The sequence below is a fragment of the Mirounga leonina genome, unplaced genomic scaffold (assembly GCF_011800145.1).
Source record: "Mirounga leonina isolate KUSES-001 unplaced genomic scaffold, KU_Mleo_1.0 Mir_91, whole genome shotgun sequence".
NCBI classification, from domain to species: domain Eukaryota; kingdom Metazoa; phylum Chordata; class Mammalia; order Carnivora; family Phocidae; genus Mirounga; species Mirounga leonina.
Window position 1 is genome coordinate 45,948,030 of NW_023270839.1, and position 27,189 is coordinate 45,975,218.

The following is a 27,189-nucleotide window of genomic DNA, read 5'->3' on the forward strand; positions in this document are numbered from 1 at the left end:
CCACCATGTGTGTATATGTACATCAGTACAAATTAAGTCAGTCTATACCCACAGAACCCCTTTTCACCCATTCCCATTATCATTCGGCTTTCTGAAGCCCCTGCTATTCCCTGTGCTGTCAGGTCCTCTGCTTTCCCATCCCTCTGCTAATGCACTGAGGTGCACCTAGATTCCAAGGGTGTGGGCTATCTGGCACTCGATCTCAGCTCCTACCAGGGAGAGGGGACGCTGCATGTCCTCCCAGGCTCCATTCACTCCTTTACTTGTATCCCCATTAGGCCTGCTTTGCATCTGTACTAAGATTCCTAAGAGAGCAGCACGGACCCTGCGCTAAGATGAAGAATCAGGAAATCCATCGGGCCGCTTCCTCGCCCCCTGGTGGTGCACAAGGAACATGAGCAGGCTGGAGGCGGCCGGCCCGGTGCAGGGTGGGGCACTGAATGCGCTGCCCAAGTAAAGGAGGAGATGGAGAAGCAGTGGTTCTGTGCACTGGAACAGACTGGGCAGTTGCTGCAGGCACTGCCTCTGACCCCCCATAGGTCCCAGGTCTGATGAGGATCTTCAGGTCAATGTGCTCGTGATCAGTGGGCCCAAGGGAGCAATGGTGGAGGTTGGGGCACGGCACATCCCACAAGTGAAAGTCTTGACTGGGCCACACGAGTTTTTTTTAATTGTAAAAATAGTAACATTGCAGAAAATGTTTATAATAATAGGAATAAGAAATCATAGAAATGAACTGCTGCAACAGGGTTTTCATGGCCTCTTCCTTGACTTGACTGAGACAACCTAAGTGTCTGATCTTTTTACTTCACATTATCTCAAAAAGTAACAGTTATGATCAGGAAGGAAGCAGGGGCACTTAAAGTGAGCAGCATTTCAGGGTCCCAGGTAAGGGGGCTCCTTTGGTAGTGCAGATGGTAGAGGCTTAGCTTGTATCTCTCCAGGCCAGAGCCCTGGGCTTGGCTAACCTGGGCTGTATGGAGACCCTGTCCCCAAGAGGATTCTGCAGACAGAAGATGCCCACCCTGTCCCTGTAAAAACAGCACAAGAAGGCAGGGCTGGTATACCTCCAACCAGGTCCCCACGGGAGCGTGATAAAGGGACCGAAAGATGTCGTTTATGGACCAAATTCTACTCAGACCCCTTCTCAGCCTGTCTTCCCCAAGTTTCTGTGTCCACCAGACTAGAAACCTTCTGAAAGAAATGTCTGAGACTTCTCCATTGCCCTTGCAACCCAGGACCAGGTAAAAGAATTAAATCATCGTCAAAGAAATCCTCATCTAAAACAGCTGCTGCCTACTGTTGGCCCAGCCTCTGGACTGCATCGTTGCTGCTGTTGCTGCTGCTGTTTTTTTAAAGATGTTATTTATTTATTTGACAGAGAGAGACACAGCGAGAGAGGGAACACAAGCAGGGGGAGTGGGAGAGGGAGAAGCAGGCTTCCCGCCGAGCAGGGAGCCCGATGCGGGGCTCGATCCCAGGACCCTGGGATCATGACCTGAGCCGAAGGCAGACGCTTAACGACTGAGCCCCCCAGGCGCCCCTGCATCATTGGTTCTGAACACGAAACCACCAAGGGGCAGTCTGGCCCAAGAGTGAGTCATTTCTTCCTAGGCAAAGCGGGTCACATGTGCAAAGACCCTCTACCAGAGCCACTTGCCCACCTCCCGGCCCTCAGGGGCTGTCCCCTCATGGCTTCGGCTGAGCCATCAAGTCTTTGAGAAGATGCTATTGGGCTGCAAATGGATGGGAGGAGGTGGGTGGAAGTTGCTGGCATATTGGGGAGTGGACCAGGGCCTCTTGGGACCAAATCCTTCAAACGCAACACCTAACACAGGGTCAAGACCACAATGTATGTTCAATATTATTAAAATAACGGTTGCACGAAACTGAACTAACAAGAAACCCAAAGCAGAAGAAAAGCTCCAGGGGAAGGAAGTGTGTGAGTATGCATGGGGGAGGGCTGCTCTGTAACTAGGTTGGGTCTGGAGCCCTTGCCACTCCCCGGAACTTCCTGGGGCTACTCTAATGCCTTCTTCCATACACAGAAGCCTTGGAGGCCTAAGTGACCTCTGCACTTGGAGGGAAGGGAAGTGAGCAGACTGAGCATGGGGGTATGTGGTTAGACTAAGTGTCGGGGGTGGGAGAGGCGTCACACAGCTCAGAGGCTGCGCAGGGTTTCATTCCCAGCTGTCAACTTTCGAGATTCCTCCAGGGGCCGACACTGATCCCAGCCTGGCTGGGCTGCTGCGCCCTGTCGCTCCCGGGAGCAGAAGGCCAGGGCAGGCAGCTCCCCACCCCAGGGCCAGTCACATTTCTCTTACACAGGTAATCCATGTTCATTATGGAAAAATGCCACATCACTCTTTATTGGATGCTAGTGCCAACACTGGCCCCCTTCTCTCCGTGCACAGGGGCACGTGGGCAAGGGGCTCCGTCCCCCGGCCGGGATGCAGTGGAAGCCTGGCCCCACTCCCAATCTCCTAGGGCCAGCACCCTCCTCAGTGCCTGGGGCTGCTTGCTCAGGTTTGTTCAAACTCCTGTTCACAGTAGCCTACACTGAGGGGCTGGGCCTGGACACCTCGCCTGCAAGAGGACATGAAGAAACAGGGCGAGATGAGCCACTGAGACAGGGTCAGTCCAAGGCCCCCGCAACACCTCTACCACAACCAGCAGTCTCCCCTTCCCCTCCCCCAGTGCATCTTGAACTGCCACTGTATACCAGAATTACTCAGGGATCTCATTTCCAGAGATTCTTACTTGGCCTGGGCTCACGTGTTGGCAAGAATCTGCATTCTGAACAGGCGCCCCACAGGGACATCTGGGAATTTGGGGGGACACCTCTTTCTAACCCGCCTCTGTACCCGAGTTCCAAATAACGCAGCATCTTCAGAAAAGAGCTGATGCCTAGGGGTGCCTAGTGCTCTTGGCCCACCGAGCCCCCCTAAAATGGCTCAAATGCTGTAAATGCAGTGGCGGCGGGGGACCAACGTGCTGTCCTGTTCACGCACGGGGTGTGGACATGAAATCCCGTTTAGCTTCACAAGTTCCAGGATGTGACCAGTCTCCACAGGGGACCCCTGGGCATGCCTTCTTTATTATTCAAACGAGCAAGGTGCGTAGAGATGGTAGGGAACTAGCTCAGTCGCCCGGTGAATTACCCACAGTTGAGGCCTAGACCTTGCCACGGCTGGCTCTCAGCCCTGCACTAGAGGCTGCGTCCTCCAGGTCCTCAAGACTTAGTCGATGAATAAATCAGGGAAATGACCACCTTATGCAGGCCCATCCCCAACAGTGGCACAGGGCGCCAGGAGAGCCCATAAAAGCATGGCCATGGCTAAGAGCATAGACTTTGAAGTTGGCTTGGATCAAATTCTGGTTCTGAGTGATTTGGGGCTTTACATTAACTTCTCTGTGCCTCAGCTGCCTATCTCTAAAGGGAGGATAAAACTGCCTACGTTCCAGAGTTATGGTTAAGATTCAATGAAATAATGCCCATAAAGGGCTCAGCACAGTGCTTGCCACAAAGTAAGCCTCTGTCAGCATTCGCTATTGTTGTTCCTGTAAGTCCTCAATCCGCCCACCCACTGTGGGAAGGCCCCAGCTCGGCCTGCTTGCTTACCTTAGGAGCTCACAGCGGAATTGCGTCAAACGTTTAAAGGCAAAGTCCAGGCTAGTCACCAACTTGTTGCTCCACAGCCTTTCAGCAACAGCCCCTGCCCTGGGCCTAGAGGGAAGGGTCACGCACCAGCTTGGCTCCCTTCAAGGGAGCCGGACCCTCACAGGCTGCTGCCTCTTATTTAGGCACCCTGCACTCAGGGCCAAGGTCATTCAGAGCGACAACCTGGCTGGGGGGCTCCTGGGGACTTCTAGGGCTCAGCTCCATCTTCATTCAGAGGTGGATCATGATCCCATTCCCATCCTCTCCCAGAGATATGGAACCAGAGTAAGTTGTAAAGGGATCATGAACGGTTACTGACAGTAGCAGCAGGTGCTCTCAAAACGTACAGCTCCTTCTCTCTCAGGCCTGGAAGGAGGGCACTTGTCTGGGGGCGACTAGACAGGAGCGAGTCTATAAGGAAGAACCCGTGCCCACGAGCTCAACTACCCACATCCTCAGGAAGCCCTTACCAGAGTCTGGGGGCCAGATTGGTGCTGTCCACGTACTCCCCCCACATACAGGCCTCTCCACCAATCACGAGAGCCTTCTGCTGAGGGCTACCTAAGGGGAAACAAGGACCAACAGGCCGCTGCTGGTGAGGGGAGGAGGTGGTAACCCTAGGGTTTCCCCCCAACCACCTTCCTAATGTAGGCCCCTTTCCAGAGAGCTCGTATCTCATCTCACCTGAAAGGTCTAGCCCAGACCCTCCTGTCTCCCGCTCTGTGCACCAGCCCAGCCTCCTCTGGTCAGCAAGGAGAGCTCCCTGCTTTCACCTTTAAATTCCAGGGGCTCCACCATGTAGATCTGTCTCCAGTCAGGGCCATAAGTTATATGATTCAGGTACCAGGGGGCAGAGAGCAGGGCGCGGAAGCCAGCTCCAGTGATCAGCTCCATCTCCTTCATATAACGTACTGGCTCCTCTTCTCGCCATACCTGAATGATTGTATCTGGCCGAACCTGTCAGAAAATTAATGGCACATAGCTGAGATTTCTGGCCCACATGCTTATACAAACAACCCAGGCCAAGGGATATGTGCCCACTCTGCTCTCAAGCAGCTAAGCATTTCTCTGTGACTCCTAACCCCTGGGCGCCTAGCACAGAACAGAAGCCAAGGACTCTGTAGGCCCTAGGAGTCCTCCCTGCTGCTTCCACCCTCAGTCCTTCTGCAGCCTCCTTGTCCGGAATGAGACAGTAACACTGGCTGTGAGCTAAGGGAGACAAGCAGTGGGACACAAGCAAGGGAGACTCATCAAGAGCTACCATGTCCAAGAATCTCCAGATGTTTCTGAGGATGAGACAAGGTTCCTGCAGAGCCCCTGCATTTGGCAAGAGGCTGGGACCTAACTGATCAACAATGAAGGAGAAAGTAGCCCTGCTCCCAAACCTGGAAGACCCTAGTCTATGACTCAGAAAGGAAAAGCCAACCCAGCATGCCAGTCTCAGGAATCCTAAGTAACCTGGCAGCAGAAATAACTCTTGATCAGTTTGTGGTGAGGGAAGAGAGACAGATGTTCTGACACTCACACCCAGGGCTTAGACCTCTGTGACCTTTCTGGAGGGGAAAGGAGAGATGGCCCCTCAGTGCTCTGAATATTAAAGCCTAATCCAAACCCAGGGAGGACCAGTCTGTGCAGAAGCAGAGAAGGGCTGAGAGACCAGAGGGAAGCACTGTAGGTGGCTCCTTCTCTCTCTGCCCCTGGCTCACCTTTACTTTATTATCAAACACCTCCTGCCACACCACATAGCCCTTGCCATAGGCAGAGACGATGTTCAGCAGCCTGGAGAGTAAAGAAAGGGTCTGCTCAGCTCAAATAGGTTCTAGGCTGTTGGTGCCGGTGCTCAAGGGGTTGAGGCTGCCTAGGGACTCGTTCCTGATTGAGCAGTGTCTTCCCCAGTTGGGAACGGACTACTCCAAAGTTGAAAAGATAGGACAAAGTACCCCTCCAAGGGCCTAGAGAGTGGTCAAGCAGGGCCTGGCCCTGGTATGGAAAGGGAGGACTGCACAGGAGGTAACCCCAAGAAACCCTGCCCACCCTCTTTCCTTCCTCACGTCTGTATGTAGAAAGACTCCAGCTCCTTGAAGTCATTACCAAAGCCTTGCTTCTTCATAAAGGCCTGGATATCTGGGTTGGACTTCCTGAATCCCAAGAGAAAATGAAGATTAATTCTTTCAACATTCTCAAAGTCCAAAGCTTGGGGATTAGTCACCTGGCCTCCCACAACTTCTTTTTTCACTTGAAAAACCAATCAACTTCGGATCTCAGAGGCCCCAAATATGGCAGGTGTGGCTGAACAAAGCTGTGTGAAGGGGGCCATTGACATAGGCTGAGCAAGGAGGAGTTTCGACCCCAAGAGCTTTCAATTTAAACTCTCAACAAGAACACGTATTAACCTGTCTGGTCTACAGCATGTGGCTCTGAGGTCTTGGTCTGGGGCTCTGGCACACTGGATTCTGGCTTCCCTGTTTAACCCCCCACACTCAGGCATATTCTGCTCTTCTCATTTATTCTTTATTCCAGCTGGATGTTAAGTGTTGCTGTTACCTGCTGCAGCTCCCTCCCCCAAGAACGTCTACATTTTGCTCACATTTCTTCCTGGAATGTTTTCCCCCTCCTCCACTTCTCAGAAAAGCCTATTTCACCCAGATCCAGCTCTAATGTCCACTTCTCAGAGAAGCCCATCAGCCTCTTTTGAGCAAAGTAGATCTGAAGGTTTGGACCTTACACTTTAATACTGACTAGACACTTTCATACATTAGTGTTAAATTCATCTGTGTCTTGACCCTTCAACCAGACTATTTTACAAAGGCGGGGATTATTTTTCTCTATCATGGACTTTCCCAAGACAATTCTGTTCCCAGACCTGGTTCTTCCCTAAGTATATCAAGAATATGACAGGAAAAAGGGACAGTTTCACATTCACAGCCTTGCCAAAATCAGGGAGGGCCCTGATGTAGGTGGAGAGAGGAAAGGCCCAAGGCCTGAGCCATCTGGATGGAGACAGATTGTTCTCAGAGGTTAGCCCCTGAGGAGCACCTAAGGTAGGTAGCGTCTTAGGAGCTAACCTCTATTCTGAGTGAGCAATTCATCAGGCAGGGATGGGAAGATCAAAGGGATCATACCAGCAGGTGAAATCAACCTCATCTCCTCCAAGGTGAAGATAAAAATCCGGGAAGACAGAGCTGACCTCCAGAAAAAATGTGCTCATGAATTCATAAGTACTGTTGAGAATGGGATTCACTGGTCCGAAGGTGCCAGAGGGATGAGACCCAGAGTAGCAAGGAGTCAATAATCCAGGGACACCTAAGCCGACAGAGAATCCCACACAAGTGTCACAAATACATAGACCCCCACACTGTCATATACTTAAGGACATTAAGCTGCACAAAGTAAGATAATCATGTTCATAAACATTACATGTACATAGGTAGGGACCATCAGGCACTCACAGACGCTGGTGATCATGAGCTTTTAGTCACAAAGAAATAAGTATATCCACAATCATAGACAGAGATGGGTTACCGCCAGACGGCTATCAACACACACACTCTAGCCTTGACACACAGCAGGGCTCACCTTTGTTCCCAAAGGCCGCTCTCCTCATACTGCCTTTAGGCAGCAGAGAGAGACTGCCTGATCCAGCCAAACTGGCAAGACCTTTCTTCCACTCTAGGGCAAAACTTGCAAGAGCATCATTAAGACAAGAACATCTGAGAAGAATCTGCCCATAGTTTAATAGTAAGCAGTGGCCTCCTTTATCCAAAGTAAGTTCTGCCTACCTCAAGTCCCAGGTGGAAGGAGCTGATGGAAAACATTCTTCCAGGGACCAAGGCCGGGGCATGCTGCATCCAAGAGTCAATGCCCTGAAGCCCCACCGAGGGGGATCAGTAGACTCCTTCTATCTGACTTTATTCTTACCTGGTCCCCAGGACAGAGTGTGGCCAGGAGTGTCAAACTCTACCAACACACGGATACCCCGAAGCCGTGCATATTCAATCACCTCCCTCACATCCTGTGCTGTGTAGATATGGGTGGCAGGATTGTAGGACCCCTGAAAGGCACAAGACACCCTTAACAACGTCCTTATCTGAAGGCTAGCAGAGTAGAAGATACTCAAAATGCCTCCAGGACTCACTGCATATCAGGAAATCTACCCACAGCTCTTTGGTATCAGGGACTATCTCCAAGGATCTTTATCATAATTTCCCATAAGCTAGCACATCTATTGCTTTACCTGAGTGTCATAATGCCAGTGAGACAACAGGTAGGCAGGTAGCAGAATATAAACAAACAAAAAGAAAATGAGACTAGGAGAGATTATATGTCAGAGAAAATTAATGGCAAAGTTTGGACTCAAACTTAGGTCTCCTGGTCCAAATCCAGTGCCCTTCCCCTAAGTCAGTGTGTCCCTCAAACTGGCTGGTGAGGATGAGAGCCAGTGTCCTTGCCAGCAGGGCCACAGCCCAGGCTCAGACATCAACCCACAAACTTGCTCTTGGAGAAATTAAGATGTACCTTTCTGGTGAGCTCCGGAAAAGTGAAGCTGTCATATGGGAAAGAAGAGTCATCGACCAGATGCCAGTGGAACACATTGAATTTATTGTATGCCATGACGTCCTGTAGATGAGAGCACACACTGTGAACCCATCAGAGCTTCTCCAGTTTCGGCCTCAAACTTGGGAAGGTAGGCAGACTGGTAGGCTGCTCCACATACCCCACCAGGCTCAATCTGCACCAGCTTCCTGATCAATGTTTATAGGGTCTATCTATCAAATCTTCCCATCAGGGAATGCCTTACCATAGAGGGAAGGAAGACCTAGCACATTTCTTCTTCTCCCAGGGCACATCCAAAGATGTCTGACAGAGGCATTACCTCCTCTTTTTTAGCCACATTGAGAGGACAGCCACAACTATGTGGTACCCTGGTTTTCCAAAAGCACCACCATGCCCTGAAGACTAATAGGTCTTACTGCCATTTGTTCTGGGTTGTCTAACATTTATCCAAACTGTGAAGTCTATTGTTGAATTTAGTAGCGCCATAACCCATAAATCTCAGAAGCCAAGACTGATGGATGTGTCCTCTCCTTTGGTTCCAGAAGAGGAGCGAAGGAAAAGGTAGACACATGAGTTGGATCAGCAACTGTAAGATAAGACTGCCCATCAAACTTAAGATAGTTAGGAACAGGGCGCCTGGGTGGCTCAGTTGGTTAAGCGACTGCCTTCGGCTCAGGTCATGATCCTGAGTCCCTAGATCGAGTCCCACATCGGGCTCCCTGCTCGGCAGGGAGTCTGCTTCGCCCTCTGACCCTATCCCCTCTCATGTGTTCTCTCTCTCTCTCAAATAAATAAATAAAATCTTTAAAAAAAAAAAAAAAAGATAGTTAGGAACATCCTGAGCTATGGCTTTTGAACATCTCTTTCCTATGACCTTGTCCGTAACTAAGCTAAAATAAGCTCAGCTTGATCAAAGAAGCCAATTCCCCAGACCACCTTCTGTATTCCTGGAGATAACCTGGACATTGATCCAGAGCAGCCAGTGGGGTAGATTTAAATCACTCCTTTTTTTTTCTTTTTTGTCTCAGAGTGGGTCATCTTTTCCATTTTCCCTAGGAGCTCATGAAGTTACATACATTCCCTCTGCAACTCTTTAGGAATATGGCAACTGGTCTACCCCTTGCCCCATCACCCCAAACACTAAGGGCAAAGATGGCCTTAAGGCCTGGGTACCAGAGTGTCCAGGATGCTAGTCAGTGGCAGGTAATGGCGAGACGTATCCAACAACAAGCCCCGGTGAGAGAAGCGGGGAAAGTCTTCAATCTCGGTCTTGTTGATAAAGAACTGTGTGGACCAAACATTGAACATATCAAGATTCAAAGGGAACTCACCATGGGGGTGGAGGGGAATGAGGAAAAGTCTCCTGATCCTTCAAAAGCCAATCTATGACTGTTCTGCAGAGCAACTATCTCCCCAAATGCCCCACATCTCAACTTAGGCGACCATAAGCAGGCTCCTGTCAGAAGGTAATGGTCCCATGCTAGCCAGATATAACTGTCCCACACACTACTCAGCCTACACATTCTGGATTTTCACTGTTAATCTGTTTATTTTCTTCAAAGCAGTGTGGTCTCAAGGTCATTACTAAATAATGACTCAGGGGAACTAAATTACAGTGATTACAAACAGGCCAAATCTACCAAACCGGTTTCCACTCATGTCTCCTTCTAACTCTTGTTGGGGCCATCGAGAACCACCAGGACTCTGTCTAAGACAAAGTAAGTTATTCCCAGGATTCTCAACATTTGGAGCAAATCCCCAGAGGTATAAAAGGAACCCTTTCGGAGGACCCCCACTCACCGTGCCCTCAGGAGATCGCCAAACAAGCTGGCTAAAAGTCTCCAGACCTATGGGGAAGTAGAGAGAGTAAAGGCTTAGGGATGTGGGAAAAGAGATGCACCCATTTGGAAGGTTCCCAACGTGACAGAGGAGAATGCCTGGGCACATGGTAAAATGGATATAGTATGGGCTTGATGAGTCTCAACACAGATGCAAAGGGGATACTAGGAAGCCAGCATCTGTTTTTACTCTGCATTTTATTTTGGGAGGTGGCAGTGTAAGGGACTTTAGTGCCTCTCCTAGGAACACACTAACCCTCAAAATCCACATACCTCTTATCCATATTTCCTAAGCCTTGAACTCACAAGAGTATTAAGACAGGCCAAGATGTCTGCTTATGAGTACAGAGGCAGGGACAAACCAGCTCACATGGATTAAGGCTTTCCAAATTAATACTGATCAGGAGCTAAGGGAACTGAGAAAAAGGGGTCCTCAATCTACTGCCCCTTCTATTATCCAAGACTGAATTGTGAAAAAGTAGTTATAAGCTGAAGTTTCCAAGGAGCTTGGGTCCACAGCTGGACCGCAAAGACAAAGAATCATCTATCTTTCCTCTTGAGAAGGGAACTAGCTATAGAGAGCTGAGATATGGTAGGCAGCAACAGCCCTAGAAGGACTGCCCCAGTCCACTGGACACAAACTCCTAGATTCTAGCAAGGCCCAAGGGCAGGCAGGCTGAGTCCAGAGTGTTGTATGTTCTCAACAACTGGAGCCCCTCTTCTGAAAACGCAGCAGAAGGATTTCCAGAGTCCCAAAATTTCAGCATGAAAGAATCTGAGGTCTTAGCGGTCACTTGGCACCTACTTCGAGGCAGATTGCTCTTACATTGTTTTGGCTTCTTTCTATTTTGATTCTGACACCCAGAATTCTGGAGTCCCAGATTTCCCCCTGCCCCAACCTGACTAATCACAGCACCTGCACAAAAGGTATAGAGAGAGCAGAGAAGGGAGTCAGCTCCCTGTTTCTCCCAAACACAGGAGAGGAGGAGAGGAGGGGTAAGGGAACAAAGATGAACCAAAACAAGGTCTGAAATTCTGTGAGAATTTCCCTCCTCATTCACCAGCAGGGGCTTTGCAAAAGTAGTAGAGGTATTTGGCTAAGTCTATATCTAAGGACCAAATACCTTTTCAGTAAAGCAAGAGGAAGGGCAGAGGCCCATCACATGTTAGCTAGTAAAGTTCCAATTTTCTCCTGAAATACTATAGTTCTACATGACTTATACTATTTACTTCTTTTTGACATTTATCTATTTCTTGTGATCAAGTTTTCCTTTTTAAAGAACCTTTCCAATTACGTGTGTTTCGTGAGAGCTGAACAGGCAGTGTTTGTGGCAGAGTCCCAAGCAGCCTGTTCCCTGCTGGCACCCGGAACGTCAGCCTGCAGGGTCTCTCACTGCTTCCCCAGAGCACCTGCCCAGGAGAGCTGCTGCCACCACCACACGGGCTGACACCTGCCAAGTTCTAGAGACAGCTGTAAGGAGAACACGCCCTTCAGGGAGATGGGGAAACACTCCAATCGGTCTCCATAAAGAAAGCTTCCTACACTGAGGATACGTGCTAGGCCCCCAGTCTTGTCCTCCCAACCCACCAATGCCAACCTTCCCACTTGATCCCTCTCTTTCTCTCCCAGCATCAGTCCCCATGTTACCTCGGAGAGCTCCCCAGACAGTCTCAGAGAGGAGGAAACAATGATCATCATTTATGGTCAGGGTGTCTGAAACGACAGGAATGACTCCATTGGTTAAGGACTTCTACTCTCAGATTACAGATCACACGTCCTGTGTAAATCCTTGGATTACAAAACAACAGTAAGATCACATTTTTTTTTTTCCTTTCAAAGAGGAGACATCCCCAGAGCAGAGCAGCTGCAGGTCAGCTAGGCTTGGGTCAGAGTGGGAGGGTGGTCTCCCAGAGGCTCTGTGGGCCCTAGAAGATAATGCACAAGGAGGGTCAGGCTAAAGAAGAAAAGTACCACCTGCCTTGTGGTTCAGTCTATCCCTCCAGAAACATGAGTTCCTGCCAGCCCTTAGCTGAAAGTATGAGGCGGACAGGGATGCTTGGAGGATGTGTCCAGGTTACAGTGTTCCCAAAGCCTTTGTAATCACCCTCCTTTCCCTTTGTCTCCAGGCTTCATTTAGCTACTTCATCCAAGAATGTGAGGAGGAAGCCAAGACTTGAATGATCATTTTGGAGATTGAGAAGTTCCCCGATACTGCTGCTTAGGGAAGACAGGAGGCATCACAGGACTCATGAATTGACTTTATTCAGTCATTATGTCCAAAAACATTATGACCAAAAACTCCTTCTCTCCCCAGAGTGGGGTCTCTTAAAGAAAATCAGCAAAGTGTACAAACTCCTAAAACGGCAACAGAATTATATGCAGTCCAGAAGGCAAGTGTCCTGTGGGACTCCGTGAAAAGCCACTGTGACGTTCCACAGCCAACCTTCAGACACTGGTTAGAGTGCATATGAAAAATCCACCTTCTGTGGCTCTCAGCCCTTGATGACCCGGGGTCTCCACAGTCCTGGAGGGCTGTAGGCCTAGCATCAGGAACTTAGGTCAGACCAACCAGAGCTACAGCCCCAGGCAAGTGCTTGCTCTCTACAACAGGGGACAGGGTGGTACTTACAGTTTTCCACCGACTCCAAAGAAGGAAGCTGGTTACATCCAGGAGTGCCCACAAGGATAACCAATGAATTCTTCTCCGGTGCATGCTGTTTTCCTGAAAGGACAGGGTAAACTCAGTGTGGCTGACCTGCCACCAGAAGCAACAGGCAAAATCAAGGTCCTACAGGAAGGTCCCTAGCTCTAGTCCCTTCTGCTTGCATGTGTGTGGGAAGAGGCAAGGGAGGAGAGGGCATTTACCCTTGGCACAGGCATGCCTCATCACCTGCTCAACTTTCTCATTTTGGTTGTGTTGCCCTCTCTCCCCAGTAACCTGCCCTGACCCACGTATCAATGATCTGGCAGCAGTTCTTTGTAACCAGGGCTCTATACTTCTAGTTTGGTACAGTAAGCACGACTCCAATACTTTGAGAACTGCTTTTAAACTAGAGGCAGCTTGAGGGCATTTCTACTCAAAGCGTGGTCTGCAGATTAGCTGCTGACTTGCAAACTGCAATACTGGTTGAAAGGAAAGGTACTGATAGATAGGAAGCTTATACAATGCCAGAATGTAAATCAATTATGTCAGAATAAACACACTGTTTAGTCCTAACATTTTTCAAAACACATTTTTTTGATGAAGGGAATAGTTTCACATTCCGGTGTGTGTACCTCTCCTCTCAGTGCAGACTCTCGCTTGAAGGAGCACTGTTCTGGAGGGCTCCAGGTAAAAGGTTTCCAGCTTTGTAAGAGCCCAGGAGCTGATGCAAGCAGATGAAGCAGATGACCAGAGGAGCTCCTACGCAAAGGAGGCCTGAGATCATCGAGCTGGTACCCCAGCAAAGGTATACATGGTTACCAGCCCATCCTGCTTCCTTCCCTCTTCCCAAACAGGCTCTCTGTCTGAGGCAGTCTTCTGCCCAACAGTGGAAAGTCACCAAGTAGGAGCCAACATCTAGCATAGTTCTTCAGATGTACCCCACCCCCCCCCCAAAAAAATACAGAGCCAAAGCCAAAATACTAATGCACCATCCCTTCCCATCCACCTAATGGTTCTTCTTTGTGACCTTCAAGGTGGTTCTGATTGTACTGCCCCAAGCCTGACCTCAATGAGATCCTTTCTATTCTTTTCTGGAACCACATTCATCCACACTGGCACCACAACAACCATGACTTCCTATGGAACCACAAAGTCAGGGATAGGATGGCCTGGGAAAAGGCAGGGAGAGAGAATTCAGAAACAAACTGGATCCCAAATGTTATCCATCTCTAGGGCAGAAGTAACCCAAGAGCCTTGAGCCATTTCCAGAAAGCCTGCTCAAACTTCCTGAGCACTACCACATGGCCGCATCTCAGCTCTCGGGCTTGCCAAGAAGCAAGCAATAAGGCGCCCTTTTCTATCATCAAGAACAAAATGTATTCTTTCCCCTCCTTGAAAATATCCTGCATCCCAAACTAATACCTAATACTCTGGGCCAGGCAAACTCACAACTCCATTCTAAACCCTGAAAACTCATCTCCACAACAACAGAGAACAAACAGACTGTCAGGGCAGAGACCACCCTCAAAGCAGAATCTGTAGGGCCCTCCCAAGCTCCCCAAGCAGACAGGCCATCTCTACAAACCCCCAAGACCAAGGAGGACTTAACTGAGAGGTAGGAGCGAAGAAAACTATAAAAGAATATTCTTCCTTAAACTATGCCCTCATCCCTTGCTACCTTGCCCCCACTCCAATCCCATACATCACAGAGCCCTAATATCAGTATGTGGAGAGCTCATCTGCATACTACCCAGGTGGCCATCCAAAAAAGGGCAAAGTCCTGAACTTTAGTGTTAATTCCCTGGACCTCAGCCTATGAAACTGAGGAGAAATCACAACTATCCATGTGCAACTGCCACAGTCACGGTCCTAATGACATTTAGAGGCTGCACAAACACCAGGTTTATCTGAACTATTACCTGGAACATTAAAAAAAACTCTAACTTCTGTTGTTGCTAATATTTTTTTTTCCTAAAACACACCTGCACTCTGTCCTCTAAATCCAGAGTCTTTTCAGGGGGAGGGTTGTAGACTCCTTACAAGATCTGATGAAAATAAAAATGAAAGGACTTTTTCCCCTAGAACAATGGCCCTTACTAAGGGCTCATCCCTCCACCCCCTGCCTCTAATCTTATGGTGAAGAATCCCTGTCCTAAGCGTTCTCAGTGACTCATTTGGGTTTGGGCTGATAAAGGAGGTAGAGTCATGGCTGCTATTTAAACAAGCCATGAGGGGGAAGGTCTGGGGGAGGTGGCAATGTGAGAACTGGCAAAACAGGAGGGGCACTGGGTCATTTAAAAGGATGTAAATAGCGTATCATCATTGTGGTTTTCTGCCTCCAAGCTGCTACCTTGAAGCAAGCAGGAAATAGGCAGGGGACAGGCCAGCTTCCTCCACACACACCCACATGCCCTGCACTGGGAAGAACTGAGGTGTAGGAAGCATGGCATGGCACACTCACAATGAGCCCGCTGGCACAACAGGAAATTCTGAAGCCTCAAGTGCTCAGGAAGAAGCATGGCAAACAGAGCACTGAGTTGGGAAATCAGGAAAGATTGGTTCTGGTTCTCCTGCTGCTAAGCTGAGCGAGTCTCGGGACTCCTATTTTCTCCCCTGCAAACAATGGCAAGATAGGACCGCATTCCAGCTACTCCTCCAAAGAGGTAATACTTGGTGACTCCACACACAGATAGTATGCTCCAAGGTCCCAGTCCATGACCATTACTTCCTATCTCTATTGCTTCCCCATTCCCCTGCTTTCATGTACACCTGCTCTTTTCCTCTGGTTCACTGAAAAGTTTGCACCTTCTAAATTTAGGAAGGGGAAAACATTCAAACAGTACAGAAGTCTTTACAACAAAAAAGCTAGTTACCTTTGGCACCCCTCCCCTTTCAGCATCATTTAGCCTACACAGACAGGTCAGCTCTGGACATGGAACTCTTGAGACCCTTTTTCTACCACAGTCCTGCTGTTGAACTTTCTCCAGGTGTCAGTGCTATGACCCTTCCATTACTCCTCTGTTCCCAGTTCTCTCCCATCTTCACTTCCCTCCCTGCTGGCCTAGGTGTGCTGATCCATCACCTCAAACACAACCTAGCCAGGGCTCTCAGCAACCTGTCCTTTTCTTTTGCTGCACCCAGTGGATCAGTTAACATCTGCCTTCTGTGCACCTACCCTGGCTACTGCATCCTACTGGAAGGAAGAGAGACAATCATGTAACAGCAGGATTGGGCTGCTGTAAAATCATGGTCTCTCATCTTGGCTGGGCCCCTGATGCTGCTGCCCTGAACATCTCCCGTCTCCACCACTGCTTTCTTCTATTCTCCGCAAGAGCTATTTCAAATTTGAGCCACTTTCTTCAAGTCTGTAACTCGATCACCACCACCCTTACTCTCAGTAGACAATCAAAAGAGCACGCCCATCCATCTCTACTTCCCCTCTCCTCCCTGACAAAAACACCTGCAACATACGCCTGGTTTTTATCTTTGCCTCCTATCCTGGTGGAAGGGGTTTCCTTTCACCTGTGCTCTGGATCTCTCCTCAAGTCTCCTTTTGTATAAATGATTTCCCTTTTCCCCCAAATCTTCCAATTATTTCTTTCTACTAATCCTTTCCCATTAGCATTCAAATATTTGCAAGTCTTCCTGGTTTCAACTCCATGTCCTCTCCCAACAGATTCTTTCTTTTGTCTTCTGGTCCCAAAGAAACTCCAGAGAAAATGCAGCCTAAGCAGTTAGGTGCTGAACTTCAAAGCCATACAGACCTGGGTTCAAATCTTAGTTCCAACACTTTCTAGCTGTGGGACCCTGGGCAAGTTATTTTCCCTCTGTGCTGCAGTTTCCTAACCCAAAAAATGGGGATCGTGATTGGTAACTACCTCACTGGGCTGTTGGGAAGATTAAATGAGTCAGTGCATGTAAAGGGCTTAGTGCCCAGACACAGGTGCTCATGGAGTTGGCCAACCTTAGTCCTCTCTTGGTAGCCACTTCTGACATCCTTAGCTACTCCTTAGTCCACTATAACATGGCTTCCTTTTCCTCCACTCCTCTGCAAATGCCTTCACCAAGGTCCTCTGGTTCTACAACTACATTCAAGGGACGCTTTTCAATTCATTCTTCATTCATTCATTCAACAGTCATTTACTGAGTGCTTACTATGTGCCAGGCTGTTCTAAGTGCTGGGGACACAGAGTGTCCCAACACGGTGATCAAAACAGACAAAAATCCCTGCTGTCCCAGAGGTAATATTCTGGTGGCCACTCACTTCTTCGGGGACCTCCTGGCAGCATCAGACATCCCTGATGTTCATGAAACTAAACTCCCTTAGCTTAGGGGACACGTCTCTCTCTTGGTTTTCCTTCAAGCTCCTTGAATATGCTTCCTCATTCTCCCCTTCCTTCGCCAGCCCCTACATGCTAATGTTCCCCAAAGTCTCTAGGCTTCTCTTTTTCTCTTCACTTACACTCTACTTGGACAATGTCATCCACCCCACAGTTGGTTGATGATTCACAAATCTACCTTTCCATGCCAACTCTTTTTCTGGGACTCTAGACTCATAGGCCTACACTCAAATAGCTTAAAAGCCCTTCAAATCTTAAATACTAAGTTGAACTAACTCTTCATTCCTCTTCCTGGCTGATCTTCTCTCTCAGTTTGATAACAGTACCATCTATTGATTTATCCAGACCAGAAACCTCTTCCTTCTCTCATCTTTCTGAGTAGATTAAAAATTCATGCCCCCATAATATTTACCGATGGCCTACTATGTGTCAAACACTGTGCTAAGCACTGAGATTACAACACTAAAAAAGAAAGACCCAACCAAGTAAGTCTAGTTATAACAAAATCCTTATCTCAACATCTTTACCACCCTCCCACCCTCACTGAGTCAATGCCTTAATTCAGCCTCTGGTAAATTCCCACCTGAATGACTAAAAAAAATCCCCCAGTTGTTCTGCCTCCATATATACCCCATTTCAATCTACCGTCCTCTGTGAGCTTTTAATATGAAGATCTTTTCTCTGCTCCTGTGCAGGAATTCTCACGGTAACACAATGAACTCTTTACAGGATCCTGAAAATGCCACATTTTCTCCATACTTCCTTTGCACATATTGCTTCCTCCAAGTGAAGCAAACTTTGCATTGCCTCCACATCTCACCTAATTACGAAATAGCTGATTCTTCCTTTTATAAAACTTTTCTGTCATTCCCCCACCCTCTCCTAAGAGACCTTCCTAGTAGATCATGAAACAACGTATACATACATTTTTTTTTTTTTAAGATTTTATTTATTTGAGAGAGAGAATGAGATAGAGAGAGCATGAGAGGGGGAAGGGTCAGAGGGAGAAGCAGACTCCCTGCTGAGCAGGGAGCCCGATGCGGGACTCGATCCCAGGACTCCAGGATCATGACCTGAGCCGAAGGCAGTCGCTTAACCAACTGAGCCACCCAGGCGCCCGTATACATACATTTTTTCATAACACTTATCTTAATATATGCTGTTTATTTGTCTATCTCCTCACCGAGGCTGTAAGTTCCTCAACAGCAGGGGCCAATCTCAGGGCCTTTGTATTTCCAGTGCCTGACACACGGCAGTCATTCAATAAATGTTTGCTGAAAAAATGAATGATGCTAGAATTAAAAAATGCACATTTAATGCTATGTATGCATAATGATTGTGCTACATGATAAGCAGGCATAAATGGCAAGTAGTTAATGGAGAGATTACTTTTATACGCCCAAACCTAGTATTTGTGAAGTCCTGGGATTAGGGTGGGGAATGATAAGAAGACCCCCAGGCATAGAGAAAGTGCCTTTTCAGATACTGCTTTGAAGAACCGTGGCTCCATTAATCCAAAGATTCAGGTCTTTCTACTCTCTGGAAGGGAGCGCTCATTCCTGCATCAGGGTACCCAGAAAATATGTCTTTACCTCAGGGCACAATAGCTTCTCCTTGCACCCAACCTGCTCCTCCATGAACCAAAATATTTTAGCAGCATGGAGAAAACATTCGTTTTGGTTATAAAGTGGCATTGGTTTGGCGTCTGGAGTGGACACTAGGAAAGTCAACCCAGCCTAGGCACCTTCCTACTCTTTCGGGTGTATCCTGCCCTGCTGTGTCCTGGTATTCTCCTAGGCTGGTGCCCTGTCGATTCTCCATGTCCACATTGTTCCCTTCCCCCTCCCACCTTTATCTCTGTCATATCCAGGCTTTCTCTCCCCATATTCAGTCTAATGAAAGCCCTAGAAATCATTCATTTACCACTCATTTCTTCATTCCAACCAAGATATATTGAGCATTTACTGTACATCTGGAACTGTGCTAGGTGCTGGGGCAGTTCAAAATAAAAACAAGCCCAGTCCTTGCCCTTGAGAAGCTCACAGTCTAGTAGGAGAGACAAATACAAACAACAATTACAAAGCAGTGTGATTAAGGTTAAGGGTGGATATTATAGCTACCTCCAGAAAGGAAGGGATGCTTCACCTTGGAGAGGATTTCTGAGCAGAACTTTGAACCCTGAGATGGTGTTTGCCAGGCTACCAACAGGGGAAAAGCAGCCAATACAAAAGTACATTGTTGTGGCTAGGGGAAGAGGCAAGGCCGCCCCTGTCAAACCTCTTATCCCAGTAAAGTAGGAGTCTGAGAACCCAACTGCCCCTGAGCCTGGAGCCCCGCCACAGTGCTGCTGTATTCAGTCTGGACCATAGTGCCTCCTCCTATGAGTCCCAAGACTTTTCACCCTCTAGAGACTACTAATATCCACTCAGAAGTGCAATCTATTCAGCCCATAAATGAATCCTGAATGTTCTCCCTTCTACCTTCTTTGTAAATGTTGTAGTTAAAAGTTTTCTTGTTTTCCCCTACTTTTAAAACTTAATCTGTTCTCTTCCTCTCTCCCCACCCACAAGAGAGTACCTCCCTGTAATTCTGGATCCCAAAAGATAACTTAGGTTAACATTTTGCACAGTCTTTCAATTTTTTTTTTCTAAATACACAGATTTATTATTTTTAAAGCAAAAATGAGATCCTAATATATAATAGTTTGTAACTTTTTCTCCACTTACCAAATGATTTGCAGATCTTTTAATGTCAATATATATAGATCTGGGGGCGCCTGGGTGGCTCAGTTGGTTAAGCGACTGCCTTCAGCTCGGGTCATGATCCTGGAGTCCCAGGATCGAGTCCCGCATCGGGCTCCCTGCTCGGCGGGGAGTCTGCTTCTCCCTCTGACCCTCCTTCCTCTCATGCTCTCTGTCTCTCATTCTCTCTCTCTCTCAAATAAATAAATAAAATCTTTAAAAAATATATATATAGATAGATAGATCTGTATCTTTACTTATAAATGCTAAATAGAATTCAATTTTTAAAATATACTTTAAAAAGTGGCAAGTCCTAACTTCTCTTTGTGGACATTATAGAATGCTTCTAAGTTTCTGATATTATAAGCAATGCTCTAGTAAACATTCAGATATATGTATATATATATATTTAAAGCATTGGTTGAGAGATTTCTGTAGGAAAATTACTAGAGGTAGAAATGTTAGGCCAAAGATATGAAAATTTTTGGTTCTGACACTGCCAAATTACTCTTCCAAATTGTTATATTTGAACAAAAGTATAAAACTGATTTATATCTGAACCAACATACATGAGCCCATCCCTCCACATCCTTCCAAAACTAGACTATCTCAATTCTTTTTCAACTATGCCAGCCTGTTAAAGAAATATACCACTGTTTTAATCTGTTTTTTAAATATAATGACTGAATTTGAAAATCAGTCGCATTTACTGGCCATATATGTATGTGTGTGTGTATGTGTGTGTATTTTTTTTTTTTTTTTTGAAAGAGAAAGGGAGTGAGCAGGGTGGGGAGGGTCAGAGGGAGAGGGGGAGAGAGAGAGAATCTTAAACAGGCTCAACGCCCAGCGCAGAGCGACTCTGGGCTCAATCTCATGACCATGAGATCCTGATCTGAGCCGAAATCAAGAACCAGACGCTCAACCAACTGAGCCACCCAGGTACCCCTTTACTGGCCATACTCTTTGCACGTTTTAAAAGTTTTTTTCTTGATTTACAGAGCTCTTTTTAGATTTTAACCTGTCTTCTAAGACTGCAAATAGTTTCTCTCTCTCTCCCTCTGCTTGTGCTGTCAAATAAATAAAATCTTAAAAAAAAAAAAAAAAAAGACTGCAAATAGTTCCCCCATTGTGTCTTTTTTTTTTTTTTAAAGATTTTATTTATTTATTTGACAGAGAGAGAGATAGCGAGAGCAGGAACACAAGCAGGGGGAGTGGGAGAGGGAGAAGCAGGCTTCCTGCCGAGCAGGGAGCCCGATGTGGGACTTGATCCCAGGACCCGAGTATCATGACCTGAGTCAAAGGCAGATACTTAACGACTGAGCCACCCAGGCACCCTGTGTCCTTATTTTTTAACCTTATGGTCCTCTTGCTTTGGTTTTTATGTAGTCAAATTTGTTCATCTTTTCCTTTATGGTTTCTTTTATCCGCTTGCTTAGAAAGGCCACCTCTGCCTCTGGGACCATATAAACAGTTTTCTATACTGCTAATAGTTTTATGGCATGGCTTTTATCTTTAGATCTTTAACCACCTGGAATTTACTTTTGTGTTTGATATGAGATATAGATTTAATTTTATTTTTTCCCAAATGGATAACCAGTCATCCTTACATATTTATTGACTAAACATCTTTGCACTTTTGATTAGAAATGTTTCCTTGACCATATATTAAATTCTCCCATGTATGTGAACTCTTGTTTGTCTCCGGAGCTTATTTTCATGGCAGTCTTATAGTTGGGAGGACCTACCATGTCATACCGCTATCGTCTTTTGTCAAGCGCCCAGTATATAGACGCCTCTGCTCATTTCTGTTCTGGACCCACACTCCCATTCCTATAAATGTTGTTTCTTGTCCTCCACCAAGCCACCTGGACTACATATCACCCACCCCCACAGGCCTCTGGAATCCTGTTATTGAACTACCAACATCCTCAGTCTCTTCTACATCCTCCTTAACTGAAGACTGGCTCTCCCCAGGAATATTATTTCCGCTACAACCTGCTCTGAGAGGCAGCTCCTTTTCAGCTGCTTCCAGGACAACTAGTCTCTACCATCAAGTGAAAAGAGCACCTCTTTTCTGTGGCTCATGATATTCAGCTGTAAAATCTCGAGCCTCTCCTTGTCACCAACACTGCAACATCCTGGTCACCTCTTTACTGCCCAAGACTTTGGGTCCTGGTCTCCAGTCTTCCTCTCCATTCCAAGGTTGGCTTTCATCCTAGGTGATTTCAACACTCAAGAGGAAGACCTAACCCACAGTCTAGCTTAGCAGTTATCCAACACCACCTTAACACCCTCCCATGGTCACCTTTTGGAGCTTCTTGTCCCCTGGAGGTATTCCAGCTCATTCTCTCAAGCTTCTGTACTGTATAACTAACCTGCTGAGCCACCCTAGATCTGTGTGCTTCAACCACAGTGACACTGAGTTTCTTAAATATAGGACATGAAGGCTTCTTTCCTGAAGGCTCTTCCCACATGCAGTTCTTTCCATGTGAACGACTACCTATTCCACCAACTCCTGCTTTCAAATACGATTGGACAGCTCTTTATGGAAGGCTTCTCAAAAGGTACCCTCTCCTACACCCCAACACACACACGTGGGTCAGATGCTCCCGAAGTACCTTGTACTTACCAGCAAAAATCACTTTACTGATACTTTACTGTATTCCCACTTCCAGAGACTCTGAATTCTTTAAGGACAAGGACAGTTCAATTAATATTTTTGGACAAGTGCTAATGACAAATTATAGTTGCTTAGTAAATACTACTTGTACTAAGGATGGAAGGAAAGAAGGAAGCTGGCCAGAAACACTACTGGAATCTGATAATGATGGGCCCGGGATCAAAACATTCATAACTTGAGTGCTAATGATTAAGCAATTAGATGTTAGAAGTTACTATCGGAGGTAATTAACACTAAAGTATGATCAGGGCTTACTCCTTCCAAAGGCCAATAGTTTTCCAAATCTGGGGCGCCTGGGTGGCTCAGTTGGTTAAGCGACTGCCTTCGGCTCAGGTCATGATCCTGGAGTCCCGGGATCGAGTCCCACATCGGGCTCCCTGCTCAGCAAGGAGTCTGCTTCTCCCTCTGACCCTCCTTTCTCTCATGCTCTCTGTCTCTCATTCTCTCTCTCTCAAATAAATAAAATCTTAAAAAAAAAAAAATAGTTTTCCAAATCACTAATTGGTATAATGCTTGGTGAAAATATTTGTGAGTAGTAGACCGCCCCAAGATTGCAAAATCTTTGTAGACAAACAGACCTGACTGGAATTTCTGCTCCACCACTATTAGCTGTGAAACCCTGCACATGTTACTTAGCCTTTGTGAGTCTCAGTTCTGAAGGATGGGGATAACACCAACCTCATAGAGTTATTAAAAAGATGAAAGGGCATAATATAAAGCAAGTGCCAGACACTCAATAAATGCTCGTTTCCTTCCACCTTCTACTTCCTTTTTCTTAAGAAGTCAGTTTTGCCACTTGGCTGGAGGAGCCCAGAGTTGGGGTGTCCTGTGGGATAACCACACCATCAGAATGGCTTCTCTGAGGGCTTTTCATGAGCTTCTCATAGGAGCCCAAAAGCTCCACTACTGTGTGATGACACCCTGTATGGCAAACAGGCTGAAACTCCAATAATATAAAAGGGACATGAGCTTAGAGCTCTGAATTTACCTCAAACTAGGACTGTGGCTCTAGTCCAAAGACCAAAGCCATTAACGTGGGATCTCAGTACTAGTTACTACCAGGACAAGGTCAAATAAGACAACAGTTAAACTTTTCAGCTAGGATATAGTGTACCTGGTAAGCCATCTCCCTTGTTCCCAAAGCTTTGCAAAAGAAGGGGAGGCTGCTTACTGATACCCAAGGTGATAAGCACCCAAACTTCCTGCATCCGAGCGTACACTTCCAAAGGAAAAAGCTCTACACCATACCCAAGCCCAATCACCTTCAAGAAGTGGACATCAATAGCACACCACTATTGTCTAGATTCAGGGCTGAGTGCAACGCTAAGGAAGCTTAAGCAATAACAAAAGCTTAAAACAGAAGCAAAGGAAATGAAAGAGAGAAGTTGACACAGTAATGGGTCTTCTTCACTCTAGCCAGGAATTGAGAAGAAAAGCAAATCCATTTCTCTATGATGATGGATTATATAGATCCATAAACCTTGAGGCAGATCACAGAAAATCCTTCACACATAAAACTTTATCACCTCGGGCGCCTGGGTGGCTCAGATGGTTGAGCGTCTGCCTTCGGCATGGGTCATTTTCCCAGGGTCCTGGGATCGAGTCCCGTGTTGGGCTCCCTGCTGGGCGGGGAGCCTGCTTCTCCCTCTGCCTCTGCCTCTTTCTCTCTCTCTCTCTCTCTGACTCTCATGAATAAATAAAAAACATTAAAAAAAAAAAAACTTTATCACCTCCACAGATCCAACCTCCTCTCTTCAGCTGTCCTCATTGTCAGTGACTCCACAAAGGTGGGAGAGAACTCCTAATCCAACTGGCTAACCCTCTTGTTGATACACATTGTCTCACCCCTTATCAATTATTTTCAGGGACAGCAGAGGAAATTTAGGAAGATGCAGAAATATAAAAGTTACCTCTTTTATTTCTAAAAGAAGTATTGGTTGGGCAGTAAATGTAATCCACAGGAAAAGGATTGAGGTTTATGCCTTAAGGAGGCTAAGAAATTGACAATGTGCCCCAGCAAAAAACTGTGCAGCTATAAGAAAAGATAGCTCACACTTGCTATTAAAAACAAAAACAAATTGAAATAAACATCTTATTTAGTTTTTTTATCTGTCTCTAAATCTTTCATTAGGGAATTTACTAGGACACCATTGTCACATATCATCCCCATTTCTATTTTCTTCCTTATACTCTAGACCTACAGCAATGGAGGTAATGGCTTAATTTAGATGTATATGAATTATCCGAATTTATACCATAGTAGCAAACATTCTAATATCTTTTAAGCATTTTATAATACATTGTGTCCTTTTTTTTAAGAATCACTTTTTTTTTAATTTTTTTAAATTTTTTTATTTTTTTTTTTTATTTAACAGAGATAGCGTAAGTAGGCGGAGCGGCAGACAGAGGGAGAGGGAGAAGCAGGCTCTCCGCCAAGTAGGGAGCCCGATGTGGGGCTCGATCCCAGGACCCTGGGATCATGATCTGAGCCGAAGGCAGCCGCTTAACCGACTGAGCCACCCAGGCACCCCTACATTGTGTCCTTTTGCTTCATATTTCCCCAATTGGACTTCAAAGCTTGAGCCTACTTTTTTTTTTAAGACTTATTTGTTTGTTTTAGAGAGAAAGAGAGGGAGGGCACAAGCGGGAGGGGCAGGGAGAGGGAAAGAGAATCTCAAGCAGACTTGCCGCTGAAGGTGGAGGCCGATGTGGGGCTCGATCTCAAGACCCTGAGATCACGACCTGAGCTGAAACCAAGAGTCAGATACTTGATCGACTGCACCACCTAGGCGCCCTGAGTCTACTTTAGAGCATGTTTTTCTTGTAACCTCCAGAGTGCCCAGCGCTAGAATAGGCACATACCAATTAGATGACAGATCTTTTTTTTTTTTTTTTTTTGGACAAGCTAGGCCCTAACTGTTCTATACCAAAATAAACACATTCTGAATGCCAATCTTGTCTAAGGCATTACTTGTCATAAAAGATTCACAGAAATACGTGATCTACCACACACAATAGCAGGCCTTTTATCCTTCCCAGCCTAATCCATCTTACCAGTTAAGAACTACCCTGATACTGAGACTGTATTCCTTTCCCTAGATTATCTAAGTACCATCTGTTTAATGAAATGCCTTTAATTCTATAAATCAAATGAGAACATTTGTGAAAGTAATTTAATCACACTTGAAACGGTACAAGATGATGTTACCATATGGCCCAATCATAAATATGGCTTCCCCCCCTAACTATCTATACATCATAACCAGAGAACCGGATTCCAAAATAGTGTGAAGAAAACTCTAAATTTTAAGCCCAGAAAGCAGAATTTTATTCCTTTGTGTTGCTGACTCTTCTGACCAATTTTCTGTGAAATAATCCACAAATACAATTTTCAGCAACTACCTTAAAGAAAACTGCTCACCCCTGCTGTTTTAGATGAAACTAATATTCAAAGCACTCCTGACTTCACTTCAATCCCACACTTCTCCCCAACCTCATTCTTCCCCACTCCCCAGCCCCACCCTCATCACCTATACCCTCAAAGCACTTTGAGCTCAGGGCGCCTGGGTAGCTCAGTTGGTTAAGCGACTGCCTTCGGCTCAGGTCATGATCCTGGGGTCCTGGGATCGAGTCCCGCATCGGGCTCCCTGCTTGGCAGGGAGTCTGCTTCTCCCTCTGATCCTCCCCCCTCTCATGTGCTCTCTCTCATTCTCTCTCAAATAAATAAATAAAATCTTAAAAAAAAAAAAAAGCACTTTGAGCTCAATCATAACCATCTGTGCCTCTGCTCAAGCCTTTCTTCCTCCCTGGAATACTCTTTCAGTCCTGGCCAATTATATCCACCACCCCACTTTAAGTGGTTACTCAAAATTCATTTCCCTATGGAAGTGTTCTCCGATTTCTCTCACAGTTTAAACATTTACTGGACATGCCATGTGTCAGACACTTTTCATGTAATTCTGCATAGGTCAAGTCATTTCTAGTGTCTTATCTTGCCAATCTTTGGTGTCAGCTCTGATGTCCTCTACCCAGCCCCGGTCACAGCCTCACTGGGACCCTAGACACTTGAACACGGTCAGACGGATCACCTTCGATGTCTCCTGGCCCAGTATTTTCAGCAGTTCGACATCCTGATTGAACTGCAGTCCCGCAGCAGGCATTCTTGGTGAAACAGAGCCCGGGGGGCAGGATTCCAGAGAAATCCTGGCTCCAGAAGTCAGCTCAGTGAAGCAGAGAACGGAGCTGGGGACTAAACGTGGGGGGGTCTGAGATGACGGCTGGAGAAAGGGCGCAGGAGGAAGTGGAGACCAGAGGGCTGTGACTAGACGACAGGGTTGGGCAGAAGCCAAAAGAAGGGCGTCTCGGGAGGTTTGGGGAGGCGCCCCCGGGCAGGCTCTCTCGGAGCCGGAAACGAGGCAGGGCAGGTCCGACTCACTTGTGGGTTCAGGAGGTTGCCAAGAGCGGGAGGTGAAGAGGAGGTCGCGGTAGCGCTGGAAGGCCTCGTCCAGGACGGAGCAGCCCGGCTGCGCGGCCGAACTGACGTGGTACCGGAACTGGAAGTTGTGCGGGAAGATGGCGTAGTGGGACTCGGAGGTTTCGATGTACTGGGGCCAGGGCCAGAGGGCCGTGGCCCGGCCGCCGAGCGCTGCCGCCAGCAGCAGCCGACACCAGAGCCCCGAGCCCGCCATGGCCCGCCGCTCTCTTCGCTCCCGGCCGCCGGGGCCACGTGA

The 27,189-nt window shown here is 47.0% G+C and overlaps 1 protein-coding gene across 2 annotated transcripts; it reads right to left on the bottom strand.

Annotated features, from left to right (window-relative positions):
- Nucleotides 1–2,338: 2,338 nt before the first annotated feature.
- On the bottom strand, nt 2,339–27,189 carry HEXA (hexosaminidase subunit alpha). 2 transcript variants are annotated; one of them, XM_034994761.1, is made up of 15 exons: nt 26,895–27,157; nt 18,222–18,312; nt 12,684–12,776; nt 11,702–11,767; nt 10,016–10,062; nt 9,389–9,499; nt 8,177–8,278; nt 7,580–7,712; nt 6,784–6,964; nt 5,713–5,799; nt 5,368–5,440; nt 4,435–4,618; nt 4,132–4,222; nt 3,623–3,727; nt 2,339–2,586 (listed from the first exon to the last, which is right to left on the bottom strand). In XM_034994761.1, exons 7-15 carry the CDS (start codon nt 8,270–8,272, stop codon nt 2,523–2,525), a joined length of 1,014 nt encoding a protein of 337 aa, XP_034850652.1. In that variant the 5' UTR covers nt 8,273–8,278; nt 9,389–9,499; nt 10,016–10,062; nt 11,702–11,767; nt 12,684–12,776; nt 18,222–18,312; nt 26,895–27,157; the 3' UTR covers nt 2,339–2,522. The 2 variants fall into 2 exon arrangements, with proteins under 2 accessions (XP_034850652.1, XP_034850651.1); XM_034994760.1 differs by lacking the exon at nt 18,222–18,312 and having other exon boundaries at nt 26,895–27,189.

Bases quoted from the DNA above. Each gene is read 5' to 3' on its own strand.
- HEXA (XM_034994760.1), bottom strand. From the start codon at position 27,147: ATGGCGGGCTCGGGGCTCTGGTGTCGGCTGCTGCTGGCGGCAGCGCTC. The intron at 9,500-10,015 runs GTGAGTGGGGGT...TGGTCCACACAG, and splicing joins GGCGATCTCCTGAGGGCACG to TTCTTTATCAACAAGACCGA. The intron at 4,619-5,367 runs GTGAGCCAGGGG...ATTTTCTGACAG, and splicing joins TGTTTGATAATAAAGTAAAG to GTTCGGCCAGATACAATCAT.